The sequence below is a fragment of the Pteronotus mesoamericanus genome, unplaced genomic scaffold, assembly GCF_021234165.1.
Source record: "Pteronotus mesoamericanus isolate MK-2021 breed Mesoamerican mustached bat unplaced genomic scaffold, CSHL_Meso_final contig_73, whole genome shotgun sequence".
NCBI classification, from domain to species: domain Eukaryota; kingdom Metazoa; phylum Chordata; class Mammalia; order Chiroptera; family Mormoopidae; genus Pteronotus; species Pteronotus mesoamericanus.
Genome location: NW_026555245.1, coordinates 13,348,365 through 13,373,867, shown reverse-complemented (window position 1 = coordinate 13,373,867; position 25,503 = coordinate 13,348,365). Strand labels below are relative to the sequence as shown.

The following is a 25,503-nucleotide window of genomic DNA, read 5'->3' as shown; positions in this document are numbered from 1 at the left end:
GTCTAAGTTTCAACCAATTACATATTTTAGATTAGAAGGGAATTTTAGAAATTATTCAGTTTAGAGTTGGCAAGCTTTCTCTATGAGGGGCTGCCTTGTGCTTTTGCTTTAGCAGGTGTGCTACTGTGATATAATGAGAAGTATCTATTTTGGTGTTCTTTCCCAGCTCCTGGCCAGAGCTCTTAACACCTCTGTAGTTTCCTAAGCAATAACAGCTTGTGTTACAATATTTGTTCTTTGACACTTGTTCCTGACAGAGAGCTCCTAAATTCCTTGGAATTACTTGGGCGATAGGTTGTTTTTGGTTGTAATGAAGCAACTCTTGATGGACTTGGGTAGCCTCAGGATAGGGCCTGGTCACCAGGAAGTCCAAGCCATGATTAGAAGCTTGAAATTCTCAAGTTTCCTCCCCCATCCTTCAAGTAGGGCAGAGGGGCTGGAGAATGAGCTAACAGTTGATGGTGCCTACTGATGAAGCCTGCATACAATGCCTGGAACTGTGAGGTTTGGAGAGCTTCGGGTTGCTGAAAACATTGAGGTGCTGGAAGGGAGGTGCCCCAGGAGAAGGCATGGAACCTCTGTGCCTCCTTTCACATGCCTTGCTCTGTGCATCTCTTCCATTGGGCTATTCTTGAGTTGTCTCCTAATATAGTATACCAAAAATCTAGTAAATGACCTAGATTTTTCCTGAATTCCGTTAAGCCATCCTAGCAAATTAGCAAACCTTAGGAGGCAGTTGTGGGAATCTTCAGTTTATAGCCAGTCAGTCAGTGTAGGTGATAAGCTGAACTTGTGATTGGCACCTGAAGTGGGGCAGTCTTATGGGACTGAGACCTGAACCTGTGGATTGTGCCATAAATCTAGACACTTTGTATCATAATTGAGTTAAATTGCAGACATCCAGTTGATATCTACAGAGAATTGGAGAATTACTTGGTGTGGGGAATGGGGGGAACCCACAGATCTGTGTCAGAAGTATTGCAATAGAATGTAGTAGTAGAGAAAAGTAGGTTTTATTTTGTTTCCTTCTGCAGGCCATATGGTCTCTATTGTAACTGCTGAACTATCTTGCTTTAGTCCCAAACAGACATAGTCAATACATAAATGAATGAATATAGCTGTATTCTAATAAAACTTTATTTGCAAAAACAGATGGCAGTCCAGATTTAGCTCATGGGCCATAGCTTGCCAACCCCTAATGTAATTTGTTTCATAAACTTATCTGGGAGGAAACCGAGGCCTGAAGAGATTAGGGACTGGCCCAATTCACCCAGCTAGGAAATGGTAGGGCAGTCTTATCCTCAGGTCTGCATCCCTGTCAAGTATCTGTGTCACAAAATCACCTGATACAGCAGGGCTGCCCTACACCCTTTATCTGCATCGGCTCGATTTATGCCTCAAAGCTTTCATCCCTCCAGATGGCCCTGCTGCAGACAGAAGCAGGGGTTCCCTGGCTTTCCTTTGAGCATTTTTAGTCACCTGGCAATAAAAATATCTCAAATGACCTTTAAGAGGTTTGTGTGCTCATAAGAATAAAGGGACTGCACTTCTAAAAGGTTGGATTTTTTTCATTTCTTGTAGTTTGGAGGGCTGAATCATGACACTATTCTTAGGCCAAGGTGGAAGGTTTCATTTTGGAACTGACAGAGAGCAGGGCTGTTCGAAGTCCACAGACGTGGCAGGCCACCCAGCTGAGCATTTGTCAAGTGTGTTCTGTGATCTCACAGGGCTTCAGAGAGAATAGTTGATCCAGAGCAAAGTGGTCCCAGGAAAGGAGAAAGACTCTGAATTCATGTTACTCGTGATTAGAAGTCATTTATTTTTCTCCATGAGGGCTACATTTTTTTTCATTGTTGATTTTAGGATAAAAGCTATCAATAAAATCTTTTTTTTTGTCTCTTATAAATGTTTTGGTTTTAAATAACTGACGAGTGAATGAAACACTTTGTGTATATTTTGGCCATATCTTGAGTGAAATAATCTAAATCGCCTTTGTCCTACCTAATATAATAAGGACACATATTATTTCATTGTATATAATTTTATCATGTTATTTAACCATTCTTGCTAATTTCTTCCCTGAATCTGTTAATAACACACATTGCCCATATCTTTCAGTTGACTAGGAGAGTACACCATCTTTTGTGAAAGTGATGAAGTTGACCTGGATTCAAGAATGCCTGAGCAAAGCATTTGAATGTTGTGATAGTTTTGTTGGAGTTCCAAATCAAAGACTGGTTCTTTCTTCTTACAAATATATGCTGGGGTTCTTGGGTTTGGGAAGAACAGAGACACTTTTGGGCTGTGTGTGTGTATGTATGTGGTGCATGTATGTGTTGGGGAGGGAGTTATTGTGAGGATACGTGTGGTCTGAAGTCACACACGCATATGTCAGGATTTGGGAGAGTGATAGGACCTGCCACTATCTTGGTCTCTTGATATTTTCACTTCCTATTTTCTTGCTGTTCTCTTTTTCTCTTAGTACCATGTACTCAGTCTCTTACCTGACTATTCTCTATTTTATATTAAGTGGAAGCAAACTTTATTGCCTTTGCTAATTAGCATTAATCCCATTAATAGATGCTTTCCTTCTAAAATGCCTAATATGTGATCAGGAAGCCTTTGGATAGGCCACCCTAGGACAGACACCTACCTCAGTTCCTACTGATGGCCCCTCTGCACAAAGAACATCCTGGTCCTGGTACCATAAACAGGATGGTAGTATGTAGGAGACATACACTGAGCATTCAGTAAAAAAAAAAACTTCTTTAACTTTTGTTGTATTTCTCTATATTTTATTGTAAAAATTTACATATTTTTGTTGAAAATATTTTACAATATGTAAAACTTGAATAAAATAAAAGCCATAACCTATCACTGACATAAAATAACTTAATTTTGGTGAGTATTTTCAATGTTTTCTTTATGCATAGTTTCACAATAAGTTGATAAAATTAATGAATGTATAATTTATGTATTTTTTGTTTAATGTTAAAATATAATTTTTTTGGCCCTGGCCAGGTAGCACAGTTGGTTACAGTGTTGTCCCAGTATGCCAAGGTTGTGGGTTCAATTCCTGGTCAGGGCACATACAAAAATCAACCAATGAATGCATAAATAAGTGGAAGGAAAAAACTGAAGTTTCTTTCTCTCTCAAATCGATAAATTAAAAAATATATATAAATATATTTAGTTTTGTCTTATGTATGTAAATATTCTTCCAACAGTAATGTAATTAGCTGCAATATGTCATAGTGAAGGAGTATATACTAATTCCATCCCTGGCTGTATATACTTAATCAATGTATATACTGTATTTACTTAACCAATGGTAGACATTTATATGGTTTCATCTCTGTTTAAATTTTCAGCATTTAAGCTTACTTTGTTAAAACAAATTCTGAGAAGTAGACTTAACAGGGTCAACAAGAATGAGGCTTTTAAAGCTTTTAATATGTATCATCAAATTGTTTTTCTGAAAGGCTGTCCTGATATTTACTTTCACCAGCAATGTATGAGGGCCTGCCTAATCACACTTGCACAGAATTGACAGGATTTTGAAATGAGTCGTCCTATGTTAAAAGAGTGCTTTATTATTTTATCCATTGCGGTCATTTGTTACATTGATTATTCTGCTATTGTTGCTGTAGGAAAGTGGTTGAGAACATAGCCATACCTATGCAGAAATATGGAACATTTGCCTTTCAATATTCACCATTTGAAATACTAATCCAATGAACATCTGTGTCTCTTCTAGCCTTCATACACCGAATTTGACATTAGTGGCAATGTCCTCGCTCTGATCTTCAACCAAGGCATGATCTGGTAGGCCCACAATTGGATAGTCTGCCACTTTCTGAAAAGCCTCCAAGATAATTATTGCATAAAGCACTGTGGCCCAATGTCAGAGGATACTGCACTCTCTGTCCAAGTCAACATCCGCCTTTGCGGAATGGGTGACTCTAAGTAGTTTAATTTTTTTCTTTTTCAAATCTTCAATCTTGATTCTCAAAGTCATCTGCCTGTTTTGTACATCACTTCTTCATCAAGTGATGGACATTTATGTTCTGGCTGGTAGGTTATTTGAAGGCGTTTTATACTTTATATCCTCTGACACTGAAATCTTACAGTGAAACATTAATGGTTGCATTACTACATGTTAAATATGAAATAAATTCATGTAATGTCTTTCTGAGAAACTGATTTTATCTTGTTATTAACATTGAATGTATTTAAAATACAACTTATAGATACTTTTAAAAATAGTATCTTATCAAGAAACATGTATAAAGGACCGATGGACAAAGCCAAAGTGGGGAAGGATTTAGGGTGGGAGGTGGGGGTGGGTGGGGCAGGGGAAAGTGGTGGTGAGAAAATGGAGACAAATGTATTTGAACAATAAAAAAAAAAAAGTTACCATATGACCCAGCAATCCCTCTTCTGGGTATCTACCCAAAAAAACTCAAAAACATTTATTTGCAAAGATATATGCAGCCCTGTGTCCATTGCAATATTATTCACAGTGGCCAAAACATGGAGACAGCCAATGTGTCCATCGATAGAGGATTGCGTAAAGATGTGGTACATATATACTATGGGAATACTACTCAGCCATAAGAAAAAATGAAATATACTATTTGTGACAACATGGACGGACCTTGAGAATATCATGCTAAGCAAAAGAAGTCAGTTAGAAAAAGATGTAAACCATATGATCTTACTCAGTTGTGGGCTATAAAATTGAAACTCATAGACACAGACAACAGTATGGTGGTTACCAGAGGGAAGGGAGTAGGGTGGGGTAGTAAAGGTTAAAAGGGCCCAAATATATGGTGACAGAAGATGATTTGACTGTGGGTGGTGAGCACACATGCAGTATACAGATCATGTATCATAGAAATGTACACTTGAAACCTATATGATCTTCTTAACCAATGTCACCCCAATAAATTTAATTTAAAAATAAAGAAAAAAATAGTATCTTACCAAACCTGGTAGTTTATAGAGATGAAACACATGTTTTAGAAAGGTCAAGTAAAAAATATGATTTTTATTTTGAAACTTGCGTCACAGGGCCATTTGCCCATCAGAATTATTTCTTTTGATGTTTAAAGAATGATCATATCTTTCATTAAATGAAAACATTCTCCCTGTGAACCTTGACAGGTTAAAATGAATTAGTACAGTAGAAACCATTTTTGAGTTAAAAAATTGAATCATAGCATGCAATTCATCTGGGGACCATGTGTCTTGGAAATCTGTCACTCTTAACGAAAAGCAGCTCAACCCACGAGCAGTTACAGTGAGCTTCTTTATCCTGTTGATGTATGTCTAACATATGACCCCAGCATTGTCCTAAGTACGAGTACTAGTTACTAGGTTCAGTTTTTTGCACAAAGCATCATATGTTACTCAAATCTTTCAATCACAGCTGGCCTGAATTATTAAACCTCTGTGGGACTGGACCTCTCTGAAAATGTTAAAATTATTTGCTTCAGGAACATAAAGACCATAGTCAAAGGCCCCATCGTCCTGACATGGGGCTTGTCAAACTCCTGGGCCTCATTAGATCAATCAACGTGAAGAAAACACTATAAACAGATTAACTTCTCCATTGTCAGATGTATTTTAAAATGTACTTCTTGGCTACATTTGCAAGTTATGGGTCATGTGTCCAGAGAGTCATGCAGGAGTGAAATGCTTCCTTAACTCTCCAAACAGGGAGGAAAGTCAAAGTGGCCCAACACATAACCACTAACAGAAAGTCAAAGGAGCAGCTTCTATGGGTTCTGGATCTTTTACTTCCTGGAGAGGATTCTGCTGTCATGGCAAAAAAAAAAAAAATGGCTAGCATTGCTCCTGGGATAATGAGAAACCACTGTGTTATCTCAGCATTAAAAATCCCTGGCTCTTACAGAGTCCCATAAATCCCTCAGGCCTGGAGGGTGCCATTTGCGTGGCCATATGTTACATGTCTCTTTTTTGTTCTTTCAGAATTCAGACCACAGATTTGCCTAGAAATTCATTTTCATGATCAGAAAAGCTGTTACAATGGCTGTCCTGATTGGTTTCACTTGCAATTTTCCAACTGTTTCTATATATTGTTATTGTTCATATTAACTTTTTTAAATGCCTAAAAACCTCCAGTTCTCTCCTAGGTAGATCCATTAGCAAAATCCCTGCAGTATCACTACACTATCACATTCTATGTATTTGTCCTTGTGCTATTGATCAAGTCTGGCTTCTGATCAGTCTGAAGAAGACTTTAGAAAGTGATTGTGCTTTTTGAGTGTACAAAGATAGACACTCACCAGAGCTCCAAAAGCAAAAGAACTATAATTCACCTTCAGGTCTACACTTTGTACAAATTCTCTTTTCCTAACTCTCAGGAAGTTGGTGAGGGAGGTGTGTGGAGTGTATAATCTAACCTCAGTAAGCTCTCTTGCACAAGGATACTCACACATGGCGACCTGCTGTTTTGGGGGTCATGAGGATCTGATAACTGAGTTTGGCCATTTGTTACAGAAACAATCAAAAGAGTATGGAGATTTGTATCCATTTCCATTAGTTTGTGACCAGAGACATTGCTGCTTCAGGAACTTGCGTCACAGGGCCATTTGCCCATCAGAATTATTTCTGTCTAAGTAGTGGAGGTTACTTACAATGATGTTATTAAAGTCAAACGCTTATAGGTAAAAATCCATTTTGTTATGAATTGGCTGAAATAATCAGCAAATCTTTATATTACACATTCATTTTTAAAACAGACAACAAGGACTTTGGTAATCATATTTTTAATTGATGAAAGCACAAATTGTCATAGCAGGATGTGGAGGCAGCAGAGCACACACAGTGAGATAGAAGATGGGTTTGGGCATGGCTCCGACACTGTCCCGTTGTATACCATCCAGCCAATCTTGTCACCTTTTGCTACCTCATTTTTCTCCGTTGATCATAGGTGAATAATTTATCTGACATGTGCCATGTCACTGGAGTAAGAAGAGCTAAGTAAAAGAAGCTTTCATTTGCTTTGATCTTCTTGGAAGAAAAGCATTTTATCACGCTGGGGTATTACAATGATCTTTGCCTGACAGATGACAGGATCAAGTCTGGGTAGGAGACTTAGCGAACCAAGCTGATTAGTGAGTCATGGACAAAGATAGGGTGAGCTTTAAGGTTCAGATGTCACTGTGCCAGGACCTGTTTTTCTAGGTTATAGCTTTTGTGTCCTGTGTGCCTATGTAATATTTGTTCTGAAAATTTTAAATTTATCTCTAGATGCACATACATATGTGTATACATATATATGCATACAAATGATGCATGGATATGTACAGGTGCAAATATAGGTGACTTTAGGCAAGTCTTGATCTTGAATTATGTACAAAATTGTGTCCTAGGATAGACTGGGTTATGCAGCAATGAAACACAGCCCTAAAATCATACGAAAGGAAATGTTTACTTCTTGTTTACAAGTCTAATAAGGGTTGATAGAGGCTTTGCTCTTGTAAGCTACCATTACCTTGGAGTCCTAGACAGGCAGAATGGATCCACCTGGAATATTGCTGGTCAGAGCAACAGAGACAAAAGAGAACAAAAAACATACAGGGCTCTTAAAGTTCCCACCCAGCAGTGAGATATCTCATTTTTTTCTATTTTATTTGCCAGAAAAGAAAATTGCACGGCCAACCCTGACTTTTAGAAAGGCTAGAGCATCATCACCCGAAAGCACATTACATTATGAATATTAGCGTTTCAGGATATAATCTAGAGTTTGTAATTCTGATCCCTCAGTTAGGACTGTCTTTCACTCCCTTGCTCACATTTTGGGGGCTTCCAGGTTCTCTCTTGCTGTTCTGTAACCAAGATATACTGCGTTGTTACAAAGTTTATCCTCTCATCTTTTTTTAAATTAATAAAGTTTATGCCTTAGAGAAGTTTTAGATTCACAGCAAAATTGAGCAGAAAGTGCAAAGTCCTTACATGCTCTTTACTGTTACGCATGCGCAGCCTCTCCCATTATTGACAACTCAAACAACTGGTAAACCTTCATGGACATATCATTATCGTCCAAAATCCATACCATTTTAAAATAGTTTAACTTCCTAAGAAGTCTCTGGTCAATTCAGCATGTTAAAATATCATTCCAATCTGTTGTGTGGAATCTTATCAATAAGACAATCTGAACTGTGACAAGATTCCACTTTTCAATGAAATGGTTTAATGTTGGGCTGCAAAAATTCAGTTATAGCAAAAGCTAATTTCTTCATCTAACTGAACTCCCTTTGCTCAGATAATATATCAAATTTATATTGCATTGGTTAAAATGCTAATCCTAACTAGAAATGTTGAGGGCTTTATTATAGTTGGGACCATTTTAAAAATAGGACTCTGCTTAAACTTCAAAAGTAAGTAATATCTGAAACCTCTTTTTGGTTTGGACTAATTAATTGCTGTTTATATGGTTTTATGGTGCTAATGGATTTTCTCATCAAAGAAAATTTAAAATTATTTTGTTGCTAAAAACCAGTGAAGCCTTCAAGTAAGAAAGACTTCATCAAAGTGGCTCTTGTTTAAATATAGCATTTAAAAATACTTTTCCTAAATCTGATGTACAAATCAGTGGATTTCTAGGACAAGCTAAAGTAAAAATGTGAACAGGTAAACTACGTTAAGTGAATGTGTTGAATTTTCATCTTAAAAACACAAAGCTTGCTATCGGATATCAACAAAACATAGTATATTAGACACAAATATATCATTCCCATCAGCTCTAAAACACCAAAGCAGCCACAAATGGAAAATAGCATCAAAAAAAGAAAAACTTAATGTTTTCTCTTTTATTACATAAAAATTAATTAGCTACAACAAAAATAATTAATCCAAATGTACAGTTCATTTGAACAGAATTAATGGTTTTAAGAGTCAGTTATTAAAAAGTTAATTTTGGAGCTATATTAATAATATGAGTGTTAGGGAAAATTGTTTATTTTAGAAGTTGGAAACAGAAGGAACACAAATGTAATACAAATATAGATTACTTTGTTGTAATTTAAGTTTACTAATAATAGTAGATATGATTCATGATCCACATAATTTCTATGAAGGAATTATGTATGTAATACCTATACTAAAAGGGGAGGTGATAAAGTGTGTATAGCAAATGGAAACAGATTAGACAAATTTATTTATAAAAAGGGCTTGTATGGTTGAAAGTGGTGATACATTGTCTGTATTTGGCAAATAAGCATGATGTGAAATAAACAGGTACTCTGTGATCTTGTTCGGGAGTGAAGATTTGAATTGATCAGAGTTCTGTTTTCCTTTCTAGGATGGGCTCTTTCTTTGCTCCCAGCCTCCCAGGCATCAATATCCTTCGACTCCACACATCTATGTATTTCCAGGGCTGGGCGGTGATGTGTTGCAACGTTCCCGAGGCCAGAGTCTTCAAGGCTTCCAGATCGAATAATTTCTACTTGGGCATGCTCTTGCTCATCCTCTTCCTGTCCACCATGCCCGTCCTGTACATGATCGTATCCCTCCCGCCATCTTTTGACTGTGGCCCTTTCAGGTTTTTGTCTTTGAAATTCCATTTGGGCATTGATTTCTTTCAGGCACAGAAATAAGAATAGTCAATCAGTGCATGACTTATTTCTGTTTTTTCAAACAGCGGCATTTTAGTATGTAGGAATGAGCTCCTTTGGGTATTCAGTTCAGTCTATGTCATGGAGATTCCATCTATTTTCTCATTTAGGAATCATAAAAGGGGAAATAATTTAAGTGGTCCAGGCTCTGCTTGGGGAAAATGTGGACAATTAATCTGAGCTATTTCCATACAAGGAGACAGCAAAGAGCTAGACTAGATGTGAACGTTTTCCTGATGCTAGGCCTTCACATCCAGTCATTTGAAGCCATTGCTGTGTTTCATGTGGACTACCCAATTGAAAAAATAAAATATAAAAATAAATAAATATAGTAGACTACTCCTATGCTACCGAGGACATGGAATCATTATTAGATAGTAATATAAAGAGGATCTCACAGTTTATAATCCAAAATGCTACCTGCCAGTAAAATATTAAAGCTGTTTCTCATGTATATTCTCCCTAAATAACAAGGATAAATCACTCACACAGTGATAAAGAGTCAAGAAGCCTCTTTGATCCAAGTTCGAAATGCGCTTTCTACAGTGCTCTCTGACACTTAGTGAGAAGGCAGAGTCCCCAGGACCTGTAAGATTGAGATTTCATTCCATAAAGGGGTGAATACACCACAAGTCTCCTCCAAAATCTCTGCATGTTGAGTCACTGGGTAGCATACATCTGAGTTATTTTTTTCAGTGGAGAAAATGTAAATGTGAAAAGCCATGTGAATGACAACCATGGTGTAAATTGGCCACATATAATTTACCTGTCATGCTGTTAGACCCAAGTTACTAAGTTCAAGTCAAAAGGTTTGTTGCCCACTGACTTAAGTATAAAAGAGGTACTTTCACTCTAATAATAGTCTGAGTTATTATTGCTTTACTGGACAAGAAAAAAAATCTTAAGCCAGCAGGGAGGGCAAGAAGAGCCGGAGTTCTGCCAATTCAGGAAGCTGATGTTCATTCTCCTCCCGCCCCCACCCCAGGGGGCTGAAATAAACAATGCAGAGACTGACATCTGGAGACCAAATATGAAATTGCAGTCTTGAAGGAGCAATTGATCTTAATAAATCCTAGATAAAATTCAGAGTACAAAAAGTTCAAGAGATAAGTCATGCAAAGTTTCAGTTAACTTCTGATTATCAACAACTAAATATCCAGGATAAAATTTAGGTGTACTTTTTAACATTTTAATTGGAAATTGATCCTTTTCAGAAAAACATATTAAAGGGACTTATACAAGTACATTCACATTAAAAATATCATTGAACTACACATGTACAGTGACTGCACAATTTTAGATTTTTGAGCTCTAACTCTTCTGCCTCTCTTTATATCATGGTTACTATGACTGCAATGAAAAAACTTGTCTGTGTCTAAGGCATAATATATGATTTTGACCAAGTATTTTCTAATTGGCAAACTTGGGCAAAATTACTAACTATATATCACTCTTTTGAGATCAAGAAAATTTAAATATTTTCAATAGAGTATTAGGGAAGGAGTTATCTCTATTCTATTCTATTTTTCTTGTCAGTTTTCTCATTTTGGGGGTAAAGGAATGTGTACTTTTTTATTTATTTGGACTTAGAATTTTAAAAGGGTTATTCAGCCCTAAAAATTAAATGAAAAGTCATGTATTAGAAGAAGCTTCATGACTAGCCATCCTAGGGACCCTGAGTTTGAGGTAGTTTGCCCAGCCTGCCGAGTGAAAGGTGTCTGACTCTTCCTGGCAACTGCATGGGCAGCCAACTGGCAAACACGCATTTGAAGTAGGCTAATGGAGACACCACGGTGATGGCCAGTTGATCCTAGGTGTAGGTATGTTTTCAGGCACGGTGGCTACGATACCTGAGAAGAGCCATTCTGCAAAGCAATTTGATAAGATAGTTTAGCTTGCTCTGTTTTCATAAGAGCTGGTTAAGGAGAATGAATTTCCCCCCACATTATTCCAATACACTATTAAGTGAATTTACCTTAAACAGTTCAGTAATTTAAAAACTATTTCCTTGGTGTTCAGATGAAGGAAATCCTTCTAATTGCTCCACTTTATTTCCTGACACTTGATATTTCTTCCCCAGCCCCCTCACTAATAATCTGAACAATTTCTAGTTTTTAGGTTCTCACACCCCACCCTTCTAGCATTATAGTAATTATATTTTTATGTATTTTCATCTTACTGCAAAGGTGATATGTGTTTGTACTAGAAAACCTGGAAATTGTAGAAACATTTTCACATGAAAACAAACACTACTCATAATCCGCAATGCCCTGAAATAACAACTCTCAACGTTTTGACATTTTGTATTCTGGTTTTCTTTGTATACAGATTTAAACAATAACTGAGATCATATAATATGTTTAGGTTTATATTACATTGTGACACTGTTATTACATTACTCATTTTCACTTCTACTCTATGTGTCTATTTTCCTTAATAGCGTAGCTGACTTCCAGAGGTTGGAAGTATTTTCCTTTCTCTGAGTAGAGTGTTAGCAAATAACATGAATTAATGAGTGCATAATGACTTCTTATTGTACACTAAGCACTTGGTGAGATGTGGGGTTAATTTAGGCATAGATCTTGGTCCTGTGGAGCTTTCAGTCAGGCTGGATAGACAGGCCTGCTCATAGACTCTTCTAATCTAGGGTAGATGGAGCTATAGCCATAGGAAAACTACAAGGTAAGGCCTGTATCATTACAGTAGACTAGAAAGTCTGTCTGGGAATATTGTGAACTGGCATGTGTTGGCTAACCAGTCAGCAAAAGGGATTGCCAAAGATTTATAGATGCTTCTACAATTTGTGTAAAATTAAGAGATCTTGATTCTTGGTTAGAGACCTGATCTGGAAAAGTTATCTGAGAATCCCAAGAGTTGCTAATAACTTTGCATTTGGGACATGCTATGATGCAAAGAAGACTTTTTGTAGGTAAAGATTATTTTGTAAAATTCTAGCCCCCTACTCTAACCACATTCATTAGCATAACTGGACAGGTTGTAGAAGAGAAGGTAGATTGTCTGACCTTCTCTTTTCCTTGCTTAACTTTTAACACTGGGTGTATTCATATGGCTGAGAGGATGGTAAATTAGAATAAACGAAGAGGAATAAGTTGATATAACCTTAAATTGTCTACAAACTTCATTCTCCTTTACATATGTTTTTTTAATTAGTGTGTACATCTATAATTTGTGAAGCAAAATTTATACTCCTGTATTCCAGCTTCTCCTGAGAAGATACTTGGAGTCATTCTTAGTCTATTGAAAGATATTATTAGTTCATGAGAAAAAAATTGATCTGGATTTTGTGGATCATGTTCCTTTAGTAACTGAGAATGTTTAAAGATAAAAAAAAAGTAAAACCAAAATATTACATTAAATGTTATGCCAAGCTTTATTCTGATGATACATAAAATTTGGTGATAAACAACCTAGCATCTTTCCTGAAAATAACATATTTTAAGAGTAAAATCAATATGCATACCATAAATAACTTAGTAGGATGGATATTACTTTATAACTAAATATTAAGTACTAAGATACTATTACTCTCATTTTTCTGGTTTATAGGGTTTGGGTCTTATTTTAATAGCCTGAGAACAAGCCCATTTAGAACCTTTGCTTTTAAGCCTTGTTTATCCTTTTCTTCTTATTTCATGTTCTTAACAGTGGAACTGAGTTGGTACTTTTAAAACCTGTCCAGAAAAGACACTGTGAGAGATAGAGCTCATCATTCAGAGTTGATACTTATTAGTAGCTCTCATGAAAGAGGCTTGGTAGAAAATGAGATAGAAGCATTTTGCATGGAAGGGTGTATTGGATTATTTATGGATTTGATTCTGTTATGCTATTCCTGGTGCTCATTTCAAGGCTAATTGAAAAATTGAGTGCACTGTTTATTCAGCCCAAAGAGCATTCTCCTACAAAAAGAACTGGCCGAGGGGTAGACTGACGAGCTATTTATAAAACATATTTCAAACAAAATCTTAGAAATACAGCTTTTAAAGTGTGTCTCCCAATACTGTCATGAATTTTCTATGTGCTTTGATTGTATTATGTTGGGATAAAATCTATCACGTCTTAATCATATGTTGATAATATGAGGTCTAAGTATCAGGAGTTAGAGCAAAACATCAGATCCCTAATCTGAAAGGGTATTTAGGCATTGTTTGCAAAAGATTACCTGTAGTTGTTGTTGTTTTTTCTTTTTTTTCTGTAACCATGGTTTTCCATATGTTTTAAATAAACTTCTCTCTTTTTTTCCTCCCAGTGGCAAAAATAGGATGTTTGAAGTCATTGGAGAGACACTGGAACATGATTTCCCAAGCTGGATGGCAAAGATCTTGAGACAGCTTTCTAACCCCGGGCTGGTCATTGCTGTGGTTTTGGTTATGGTGTATGTGCTTCCCCTCCTCATAGAAAGAGCCTTTGTCATGTTCTTCCTGGCTCCTTTGCAGTTTCAGCTCTCTCTGCTCTCTCAGTCCGTCCAAGGGTTCAGTGCTGACTTATATGGTGGTGAGAGGCTAAAATTTATGAGCCATATTCTGATCCTGTTGGACATAATTCACAGCCATCTGCGTCTGCTCTGCCTGCCTAGGATTACAAGATTTGTTCCCAAGTAACCAAAATAATTATTGGTAAACAGCTAAAGCAAGGGAAACATAAATGTTAAATGCTAAATCTAATCAGCACATTGAGCTCTATCTCCTGGCCTCCATCTCTTGTTCCATAAAGCAGATGGCTGTGAACACACAGAAATGATGAGCCTCTAAGTTAATATTCCTGTTGGGAGTCTTTATGTGGCATATTTTAGAGATCAGGCTTAAGGGGTCTTTGAAAATGCACCCTGTCCTGGTATCTAGGAGGCCATCAATAACTGTGGGTCTGCGGTAATAGAATTGGAAGGCCAGAAGAATCTAGGAAAGGTCACTCAGTTTGACCCTTCAATGTCATGGGTGATATATAAAGAGAGGGGGCTTTTGTTCCCATACTCCTTCCACTGGCTTCTGACTCTTGGCCACTGCAGATAAACTTACATTCCAAGTAAAAATATATGCTGCTAGGAAAGGGCTAAGAACAGCGCCCTAGACATCCCTTTCCATTCCCCAAGTCCCTCCTGAGTAGAAAGTCTGGAAGTGCCACTGCTCTGAGTCAAGGAGGACAAGTATGAATCCATCCTCAGCACCACTATAGAAACAAAGCTGACACAGGGTTGGATTTATTTAAATAAAAGGAAAATGAGGAAATCTTAGTGAGAGAACTCACAATAGTTTGAAAAAAAAGTGCGCTGGGTCTGGGCCAAGTTGTGACCACCATCTTTGCGATGGTCGTGGTCATGAGTCACATTAGCGAAGGCAGGCATTATATTCCTCAATTGAATACATTAAGAAACTGACTTGGAGGGGTGAAGTGATTTTCCCTAGGTGAGAATATAGCAAAATAATAAAGTAGGACTTTGACAGTAAATCCAACATTCTTCTCTTTACACCATGGTACCTTCTTTGGGGGAGAGTTACTAACTAGCCTGTGGGGCTAATTAAACAGTAAAACATTGCTATTTTTTTTTTTGAAGACTAATGTTTTTCAATTAGATGAAAATGGGCTCAACTTGTTTCATTTTGACACATGAAATTTTCCTGCAAAATTCCATTCTAATTTTTAAGCTAATAAATTTCTATAGCTTAGATATTTTTTATTCTTATTGGACAGATTACTATTATATATTAGAACCTTGATCAAGAGGTGGCATTTAGAATCTGATACTAAATCTCTCATGTTAGAAAATGGCAAGCTGGATGCAGTATGTTTCACCAGATGGCCCTTGAAGTAGTTTCTCCTTCTCCACGTTTTTATGATATGGAGGCTTCTGAGAGCATGTTAAATATCCTGTGGCTTTTACAAAATCCTTTACTGCTATAAATGAGATCGTGTGTAAAAAAGACACATGTTAAACTTAACGTCAGATTTTTATATTCTTAACTAGTTGAGAGACAGATTTATTTTTAAGCAAAGAAGCAACATTGTTCCAATATCACTAATTAAATATTTAAAAGTTGTGGAAGGGGGGCTAACACTTCCTTGGCTCCAGGCACTATCCATATACTGACTCGCTCACTCTGCACAACAATCTTAAGAAGTAGACCTCACTGATTGTATTATTGGCTGCACAGGAAGATCTTCCCCAAATCTAATGGTTAATAAGTGAATTTGAACCCATGTCTTATTTCCCACAGCTTATTCCCTCCACTCATTTACAGCACCAAGCACTGAGTTTGGGTGAGTGGGCACGTTCGGAAGGGCTGGAAACCGCTTATCAGGGATGGTCTGCAGCCAGGGTGGGCACAATTTTTCTTAAGAGCCAGAGAGATAATTTAGGGTTTGTGGACCAAGAGGTAAAATTGAGGATGTTATGTAAATTCTTACATAACCACTTAAAAATATAAAAACCATTCTTTGCTTATGGACCATACAACACAGGCCAGAAGCTGGATTAGCCCTGGAGACCATTATTTACCAAACAGTGGTGAGGTCTAGAGTAAAGCTGGCAGGATAGAAGGTCAGATAGAGGTCCTGCAAGGCCAACCTTAGTTCTGAGGTTCTAATCTAAAACACAAACTTCAGTTTATTGCTGATTTGAATTTTCAGATCCTGAGGTCTCATGTTCCACTTTACAGGGCCCAAACAATTGGCTTGTCTTTTTACCACCTTTAATTGGAGAATGTTACATGTTACAAGCATTTTGAATTTCTTTGAGGGTTGTGTTATATCAGCTTAGAGGTGCTTTAGTAACTGAGTAGGGTTTAGGTTAGTTCTCTGCAGCCAGTTTTATTCCTTTGCAGACTAAATATGATTTATAAGGAATACACATTTAAGGTATATCACAAAACAGAAAAAAGTGAGGAATAAACAGAGAATTCCAGAATTGTAAATGATGTGTGAGGTCTTTGAGTGCCCCTTCCAATTCTGGGCACTTTTCTAAGAAAATCTTTATATGACTATAACACACACACACACACACTCACACACACACACATTCATTGAGCACCTACTTCATCACAGATATTGAACCTGATGCTTTCATGTATGCAATTTCATTCAAACTCCTGCCACTCACATAAGAGATAAACAAACCCTGCTAAACCATGTCAATAATTGTGTTGCTAGCACCAGATGGCTCATAAAGGATATAATTCAGCATGTTGGTGAGTAGAGGAAATGTGTTCAGTATCAGTTATTTGCAACGAAGAGCAATATCAGTTACCTTTTTTTTTACTGCACTGTTTTCTTTATTTATTTGTTTTGCTTTAAGTAAAGATGAGCATGTTGCATTTTGCAGCAATGTTTGGCTGGAATTTGCTCTTTCTAGAAATGTAAATGTATTACTTAAAAGCCAAGAATATTCTTTCATAAAGCATTTTCTTTCTGAACGAGAGAGAAATGCAAACAATATTTCCTATGGGGGAAAAAAGTGTGCTAATTAACTATGACTAAGAAGGATTATATTCTTAGTTGTAAAAGCCAAAAGAAGGAATTTAAGGCAGAAAGTCAGTTTCCTTTTTACTCAACACATTCCCGAAGCGTCAGTAGATAGTCCATTCTCTTGAAGGCCATTGACATCAATTTAAAATGTTACTTTTAATTATAATTTAAACTGATGTTAATACATTTCTGAGAAGAGTCTAAAATTAGGCAGTAAGCACAGTGAACAGAGCCACCAGCAGTGGAGGAAAGGACTTGGGGTCCCCCGCCCCCCCGCCGAGCCCATCCCCAGCCACTGCATAACTGAGTGCATTTTTTCCCTCTGTACCTCAGCCCATCTTTTATCTATAAAATGAGAGGTGAGAGTAGAAAATTAATCTTAAAGTCTACTCCATTGCCAACAGTCTATGATTTCGTTAATGTAAGTTTAAGAGGAATATTGAGGAACTGAAAAATACCATAAATTTTATTATTTTTTACATTTAGTTTGACCATCTATTATCTTAATGCCACTGCAAAGGGCCAGAAGGCCGCAAACCTGGATCTACAAAAGAAGATGAAACAGGTAGGATGCAATGTAGTTCATAGAGAAATTGCCTTTATTAAAGTAGTAGAAAACACCAGGAGATCTCATGTTCATCTTTTCTTCTTTTTTCATTGTGTAGCAAGCTTTGGAGAACAAATTGCGAAACAAGAAAATGGCAGCTGCACGAGCAGGTTCGCGATATGTTTATTTGGCAATTTTTCCCCCTGCAGACAGTATGCACTTCCTTTTCTCCAAACGGGGCATCTGATGCAGAGTGGCATTATTACCCTAAGCAAACCATTCTACATGACCACGATCCCCCTTTTCAGCCCTTCTCAGGCATCCAGGGGGTTTGGTTGTTTTCCCAGTGGGAAAAAGAAAAGAGAAAAATTCAGGAATGTAAACTTAGCAGTGCTGATAGAAAAGTGATTTTGTAAAATGAGAGAAGATAGAAAAAAAACTATATAGTCATATACAAATAGTAGATAGAAAAGCAGGCTCTGTCCTGCCCATTTGTACCATTTTTATAACTAGAAGGATATACTGGGAAGATCCCATGAGGGTCCTCTGAGCTCACCACCATTGATTGTCAAAGCTTTTTCTGATTCATTAACCTGTCTTTTTAATCTCATTAATTTTTAAAATATTAGAATCATGCATATATCTATGTGTCAAAATGACTGATATACTGGGCTTTCCACGTGGAAAAGTGATGCCTAAGAAGTTCTGTGAAATTTTTTTTAACCTTTCCCTCTTAATTCCTAACTCCTAACTCCTTTCCTCTCCTACCTAACTCCTAAATTGCTTTAAGCAGAAAAAAAAAAAGAAATTTATTAGTTCACACTGATGAACAAGAAAGTGATATGTATATATGGCTTCAGGCCAGGCTGTACCCTAAGATTAGAAGTGATCAGGGTTGAGCTGCATTTTCCTGTGGTTCTTTCAACATTGCTCTCCTTTTATGGTGGCTGACCCTTGCGGGCCCAGGAATGAAGGCCGCTGTATCCTCAGATTATTGTTTTCTGTTATTATGCCACTTGTTTATTACCTGCATTTAATTTTTTCCGCTTTATTGAGGTATAATTTACAAGTAAAATTGTAATACATTTAAAGTATTCATGTAACGATTTGATAAGCACATACATGAGAAAGGGTTTCCCACCATCGAATGAATTAAAGCATCTATCCCTCGCATATTTACCTTTTTATTTTTTTCATGAGAGCACTTAAGTTCTACTCTCTTAGCAAATTATAATTATACAATACAGCATTGTTATATATAGCTACCATGTTATACATTACAGCCTTAGACCCTATTTACTGTAACTGAAGATTCACACCCTTTTACCACTTTTTCCCTGATTCCCCCACCCCCTTGCAGCTGACAGCCACCATTCTACTCTGTGTTTCTCTGAGTTCAAGTTTGTTGTTGTTAGAGTCCACTTATGAGGGATACAATGCAGTGTTTGTCTTTCTCTGTCTGGCTTACTTCACTTAGCACGATGTCCCCAAAATTTTATATTGTCTATATTGTCACAAATGGAAGAATTTCCTTCTTTTATAAGCCTGAATACCATTCCACTGTGTGTGTGTATGTGTGTGTGTGTGTGTGTGTGTGTGTGTGTGTTACCCATACAAAAGGGTAGGAAAAGTAGGTTCGCAGTATGAGGGCATGAAACACATCTTGTATTATTATTTATTAATCATTGTATTATTTGTATTACAACTGTATATATACATACATGTATATATATATATTGCATTTTATTAATTCATCCATAAATAGATACTTAGGTTGTTTCCATACCTTGGCAATAATGAATAATACTACAGTGGATATGGGAATACAGATTAATGATGTCATTTCCTTTGGATATGTACCCAGAAGTGAGATTGCTGGACATATGGTAGTTCTATATTTACTTTCTTGAGGAACCTCAGTACTATTTTCCATTCCGGCTGCCTCAGTTTATATTCCCACCAACAGTGCAGAAGGTTTCCCTTTTCTCAGCATCTTCACCAGCATTTATCTCTTGCTTTTTTGATAACAGACATTCTAAGTAGTATCTCATTGTGGTTTTGATTTTCATTTCCATGTTGATCAATGATGTTGAACACCTTTTCATGTACCTTTTGACCATATTTATGTCCTCTTTGGAAAAAATGTCTATTCAGGTCTTTTGCCATTTTTAAGTTGGGTTATTTGGTTTTTTCTATTGATTTATATGAGTTCTTTGTATATTTTAAGTTTAACCCCTTATCAGATATAGGGCTAGCAAGTATGTTTTTTCATTCTGTAAGTTGCCTTTTACTGTGCAGAAACTTTTTAGTTTAATGTAGTTCTACATTTTAATTTTTTCTCTTGCTTACTTGGCTTTTGGTGTCAAATCAAAAAATCATTTCCAAGACCAATGTCAAGTAGCTTTCTCTCTATGTTTTGTTCTGAGATTTTTACAGTTTAAAATGTTATATTCAAATCTTTAATCATTTTGAGTTTATTTTTTGTATAGTGTAATATACTGGCTTAGTGTTATTAATTTGCATGTGTATATCCAGCTTTCCTAACACCATTTATTGAAGAGATTACCCATTCCTTATTTTATATTCTTGGCATTTTGTCAAAAATTAATTAACCATACCTGTGTGTGTTTATTTCTGGGCTCTCTATTCTGCCCCATTAATCTTTGTGTCCATTTTTATGTCAATGCCATACTGTTTTGATTACTATGGCATTGTAATATTGTTTCAAGTTGGGAAGTATGATGCCTCAAGCTTTGTTCTTTCTCAAGATTGCTTTGGCTATTTGGAATCTTTTGTGGTACCATGCAAACTTTAGGGTTGTCTTATTTTTGGTAAAAAAAAATGCCTTTGGAATTTTGATAGGGACTGCACTGAATTTGTAGGTAACTTTGGGTAGTATAGACATTTTCACAATATAATTGTTCATTAACATGGAATATATTTTTATTTATTTTTGTGTCTTTCTAAATTGCTTTAATCAATGTCTTACAGTTTACAATGTACAGATATTTCACCTCCTTGGTTAAATTTATTCCTAAGCATTTTATTAGTTTTGATGCTATTATAAATGGGATTGTTTTCTTAATTTCTCTATTTATGATAGTTTGTGGTAATGTATAAAGTGCAAGTGATTATTGCATACTGATTTTGTATCCTGCAACTTTACTGAACTTATTTACTAGTTCCAACAGTGTTTTGGTGGAGTCTTTAGGGTTTTCTAGATATAATATCATGTCATCTGCAAAAAGGGACAATTTTCTTTCTTTATGTACTCCATGCTTTTTATTTATTTTTCTGTTTTAATTGCTCTAGCTAGCAGGATGACAGATATTGGGAGGGCAGTGGAGGGATTGAGCAAAAAGGGAAAAGGACTCATGGACATGAACAACGGTGTGGTGATTGCTGGCAGGATAAGGGGATAAGGGAACTAAATAGTAATGGAAAAAATAGAATAAAAAATTTTTAAAAAATTGCTCTGGCTAGAACTTCTAGTACTATGTTGACTAAAAGTGGCAAGAGTGGGGATCTTTATCTCATTCCTGATCTACAGGGAAAGATTTCAACCTTTTACTATTGAGTATGGTGTTAGCAGTGGACTTGTCCTGTGTGACTTTTATTATATTGAGGTATGTTCCTTCTATTCCCAATTTGTTGAGTGTTTTTATCATGAAAGGATGTTGAATGCTTTTTCTGCATTTATTGAGATGATTATATGATTTCTGTTCACCATGTTGTTAATGTGATGTAGCACATATTGATTTGCAACATTTATTCATTTGTTGAGCCATCCATGCATCATAGGAATAAATCCCTTTTGATCATGGTAGATGACCCTTTCAATGTACTGTTGAATTTAGTTTGCTAACATTTTGTAGAGGATTCTTACATCTGTGTTCATCAGGGATACTGATCTGTCATCTCCTTTCTTTGTAGAGCCCTTGTCTAGCTTTGGTATCAGGGTAATGCTTGTCTTGTCAAATGAGTGTAGGAAGAGTTAGTCTTCTCTTGAATTTTTTGGAAGAGTTTAAGAAGGACTGGTGTTAATTCTTCTTTATTTTGTGGAATTCACTAGTAAAGCCATCTGGTCTGGAACTTTTCTTTTTTGGGAGGTTTTTAATTGTTGATTGAATCTCCTTATTAGTAATTGATCTATTTAGATTTTCTGTTTTGTTATGACTCAGTCTTAGGTTGTATAATTCTAGGAATTTATTCATTTTTTCTAGCTTATCCTTTTTGTTGGCTTGTAGTTCATAGTAGTTTATTATGATCATTAAAATGTCTGTATTATCAATTGTAATGTCTCTTCTTCATCTTTTAAATGTGATTTATTAGAGGCTTCTCTTTTTTTCTTAGTGTAGCTAAAGTTTTGTCAATTTTGTTTATATTTTCAAAAACACAGTTTTATTGACCTTTCTATTATCATTTTAGGTTTTGGATTTTTGTTTTGTTCTGTTTTTGTTTTACTCTGTGTGTGTGTGTGTGTGTGTGTGTGTGTGTGCGCGCGCGCGTGTGTTTGGCATTTCACAGCTCTCTTTACTGTTATTTTATTTATTTTTTATGAGGAGGCATTTTTAGTTTTTATTTATTTTCAATTTGCTCTTTTTCCTTCCCTTCCTTCTGCTAACTTTGGGCTTAGAGTGTTCTTTTTTTTTTTCTTCCTACTTTCCTGAGGTATAAAGTTAGGTTGTTTATTTGAGATTTTTCCTTTTTCATAATATGGGTGTTTATCATTATAAATTTCCTCTTAAAACTGCTTTTGCTATATTCCATAAGTTTTAATATGTTGTGTTTCCATTCTCATTTGTCTCAAGGTAGTTTTTATTTTCCTTTGCATGTCTTCTTTTACCCATTGGTTGTTCAGGAGCATGTTGTTTATTCTCTACATATTTGTGAATTTTCCACTTTTCCTCTTGTAATTGATTTCTAGTTTTATACTATTGTGTTTGGAAAAGATGTTCAATATGATTTCAGTCTTCTTAAATTTATAAGGATTTATTTTGTGGCCTAACATGTAATCTATCTTGGAGAATGTTTCATGTATGTTTGAGAAATATGTATATTCTGCTCTTGGAAGGAATGTTCTGTGTATGTCTGAAAGTCAATCTGCTTTAATGTGGAGTTAACTTCAGTGTTTCCATATTGATTTTCTCTCTGGATGATCTATCCATTGTCGAAAGTGGAGTATTGAAATCCCCTGTTTTTATTGTATTACTGTCTATTTCTCCCTTCAAATGTTAATATTTGCTTTATATATTCATATAAATATTTAAATATTCTAATGTCAGGTATATAAACATTTATAGTTACTATATCCTCTTGATGAATTGTCTCCTTTATCATTATATAATGACCTTCTCTGTTTCTTGTTACAGGTTCTTTTAATTTTTTTTTAAGAATATATTTTATTTTTTTAAAGATTTTATTTATTTATTTTTAGACAGAGGGGAAGGGAGGAGAAAGAGAGGGAGGGAAACATCAGTGTGTGGTTGCCTCTCGTGTGCCCCCCACTGGGGACCTGGCCTGCAACCCAGGCCTGTGCTCTGACTGGGAACCAGGCCTGCAACCTTTTGGTTCGCAGGCTGGCGCTCAATCCACGGAGCTACATCAGCCAGGGCTTTTTATCTTTTCTAAAATTCAATCTTTATTGTATTTTTTTCTATTACCATTTAGTACCCTTATACGCACGCCCCAGCAGTTACCACACTGTTGTCCATGTCCATGAGTCCTTTATCCTTTTTGCTCAATCCCTCCACCCCTTCATTTCCCCACGAGCTGTCATCCTACTCTCATCTATAAATCTGTCCCCATTTTCCTTGTTAGTTCAGGTTGTTCATTAGATTCCACATATGAGTTACAGGTTTTCACTTAAAATATATTTTGTCTGATATAAATAAAGCTATTCCTGCTCTTGGTTTCATTTGCATAGAATATCCTTTACCATACCTTACCTTTTAGTCTATGTGTGTTTCTAAAGCTGAATTGAGTCTCCTGTAGGTATCAAATAGTTAGGGACAGGTATGTCACACAGATATTCAATGCTTTTGTATTGGCTCTAGATTTTTACTCTAACAGTAGGAAAGACAAATACCATATGATTTCAGTTTTATGTGGAATCTAAAGAATAAAATAAATGAACAAACAAAATTCAGACTCATAGACACAGAAAGCAGACTGATGGCTACCAGAGTGGAGGAGGCTTGGAGACTAGGTTAAAAAAATGGTTAAGGGATTAGAAAGTACAAATTGGTAGTTACAAGATAGTCACAGGGATATGAAGTATATATAGCATAAGGAATATAGCTATTAATATTGTAATAACTATGTATGGTGCTAGGTATATTCTACATAAATAGTGGGGAACATTTTATAAAGCATGGAGTTCCCTAACCACTATGCTGTACACCTGAAGCTAATACAAAATAATACTGAATCTAAACTGTAATTAAAAAATAAAAAATAAAAAATAAATTACACTCTTGCCATCCAGCCCAAAGACAAAACAAAACATTATCCAATTAGTGTTTAGAGTGGTGAGTAAAAGTTCTGGATTCTTGATATGATTTCTAATTAGAGCTTATTGCTATCTTTATTATTTTAAATAATATAATGTTATGGTGTGACATTTTTCTATAATTTGTCCTTAAAATTAGGTATAATCTTTGTGAAGGCAGGAACTATATCTTATTATTAGTTGTTAACTCAAGAGATAATACAGAACTTTATACATAACAGTCACTCAGTATATGTCTACTTAATATCTACTGAACAATGAAAAATTCTTTTTTTAATGAAGATTATTTTATTGGGAAAATTTGAAAAGAATAAATTTTTATATTAATTACATAAGCAATAATGAATAAATGTTACAAATAGAAAACTTTCACTCTCCTGTCTTTAGAATTTGTGAGGATTTTATAAAATAAGAAATAAAGAAATATTTGAATATAAAAACTCAATGTACAGCCACATTTTGAAGATACGGATTTTAGGATATCTTGCTCAGAATCATTAAACGCAGTGAAAGCAAAATTTCTATTTGCTTTCTCTTTATCTTCATTCTCTCTTATTATTAATTAATTTATTTATTTTAAACAGCTGCAGCTGCTGGTGGTGGCCAGTAACTTCCAAAGATATTTTGGAGACCCAGAAGTATGCCTCCCCTTGCTGTTTAAAAGCAATGCTTTATGTGAAGGCCCAGAGAACAAGCATTATGGAATTGCTATTCTCCTGCTTTAACCCTGATGGATAATCAAGATCAGACTGGTCAATAAGGCATCACCAGTCCTAATGCAACAAGAAGGATCTCCACCTTGATCCAAAATAAGGATTTGTTCCTGCACCACCATTTTCTCCTCTGACCTATCTTCTTGACACGTTTAAAAGAAGGCGTGATTCCTTAATACAGGTTAATTTAGAAAACTGTTGTTCATTATAGACTTTCATTTTATCCATTTCTTCTATCTTAGTTTTCTTGGCCTGAGAAGAGGACTACTTAACCCTCTTTTTCCATTTCTATGTTCCTAAAGTACTCATAATAAGCATCCATTAACTGACTTTATGAAACCAACACCTTGTTTTCTCTTCTTTTTCTACCTGTCTCTCCATCTATGACCTCCACAAATATGTCCTAAGGCCTTTTTATCTGCTGCTGGATTTAATATGAAATAAAATAGTTGTGTTAGAATAAATATCCTAAGTGAATTAGGGACCAGATCGGCACAGCATTGAGGATGTACATGGGTCTTAGACAACCCATCTCTTTATGAGTTAAAAAAAAATGACACCATAAGTGATTGCTATTTCATTACAGTCTGATCATTTGACCTCCAATGATCA

General features: G+C 35.9%; 1 protein-coding gene across 1 annotated transcript in view; it reads left to right on the top strand.

Moving 5' to 3' along the window:
* The window catches only part of TMC1 (transmembrane channel like 1), a 100,869-nt gene extending 76,081 nt beyond the window's left edge, over positions 1-24,788 (top strand). The window contains exons 14-19 of the mRNA XM_054583307.1: positions 3,758-3,825; positions 9,332-9,571; positions 13,912-14,037; positions 17,607-17,685; positions 17,786-17,837; positions 24,763-24,788. Of these exons, the coding sequence (XP_054439282.1) occupies positions 3,758-3,825; positions 9,332-9,571; positions 13,912-14,037; positions 17,607-17,685; positions 17,786-17,837; positions 24,763-24,788 (591 nt within the window). The remainder of the gene's footprint in view (positions 1-3,757; positions 3,826-9,331; positions 9,572-13,911; positions 14,038-17,606; positions 17,686-17,785; positions 17,838-24,762) is intronic.
* Positions 24,789-25,503: the final 715 nt, after the last annotated feature.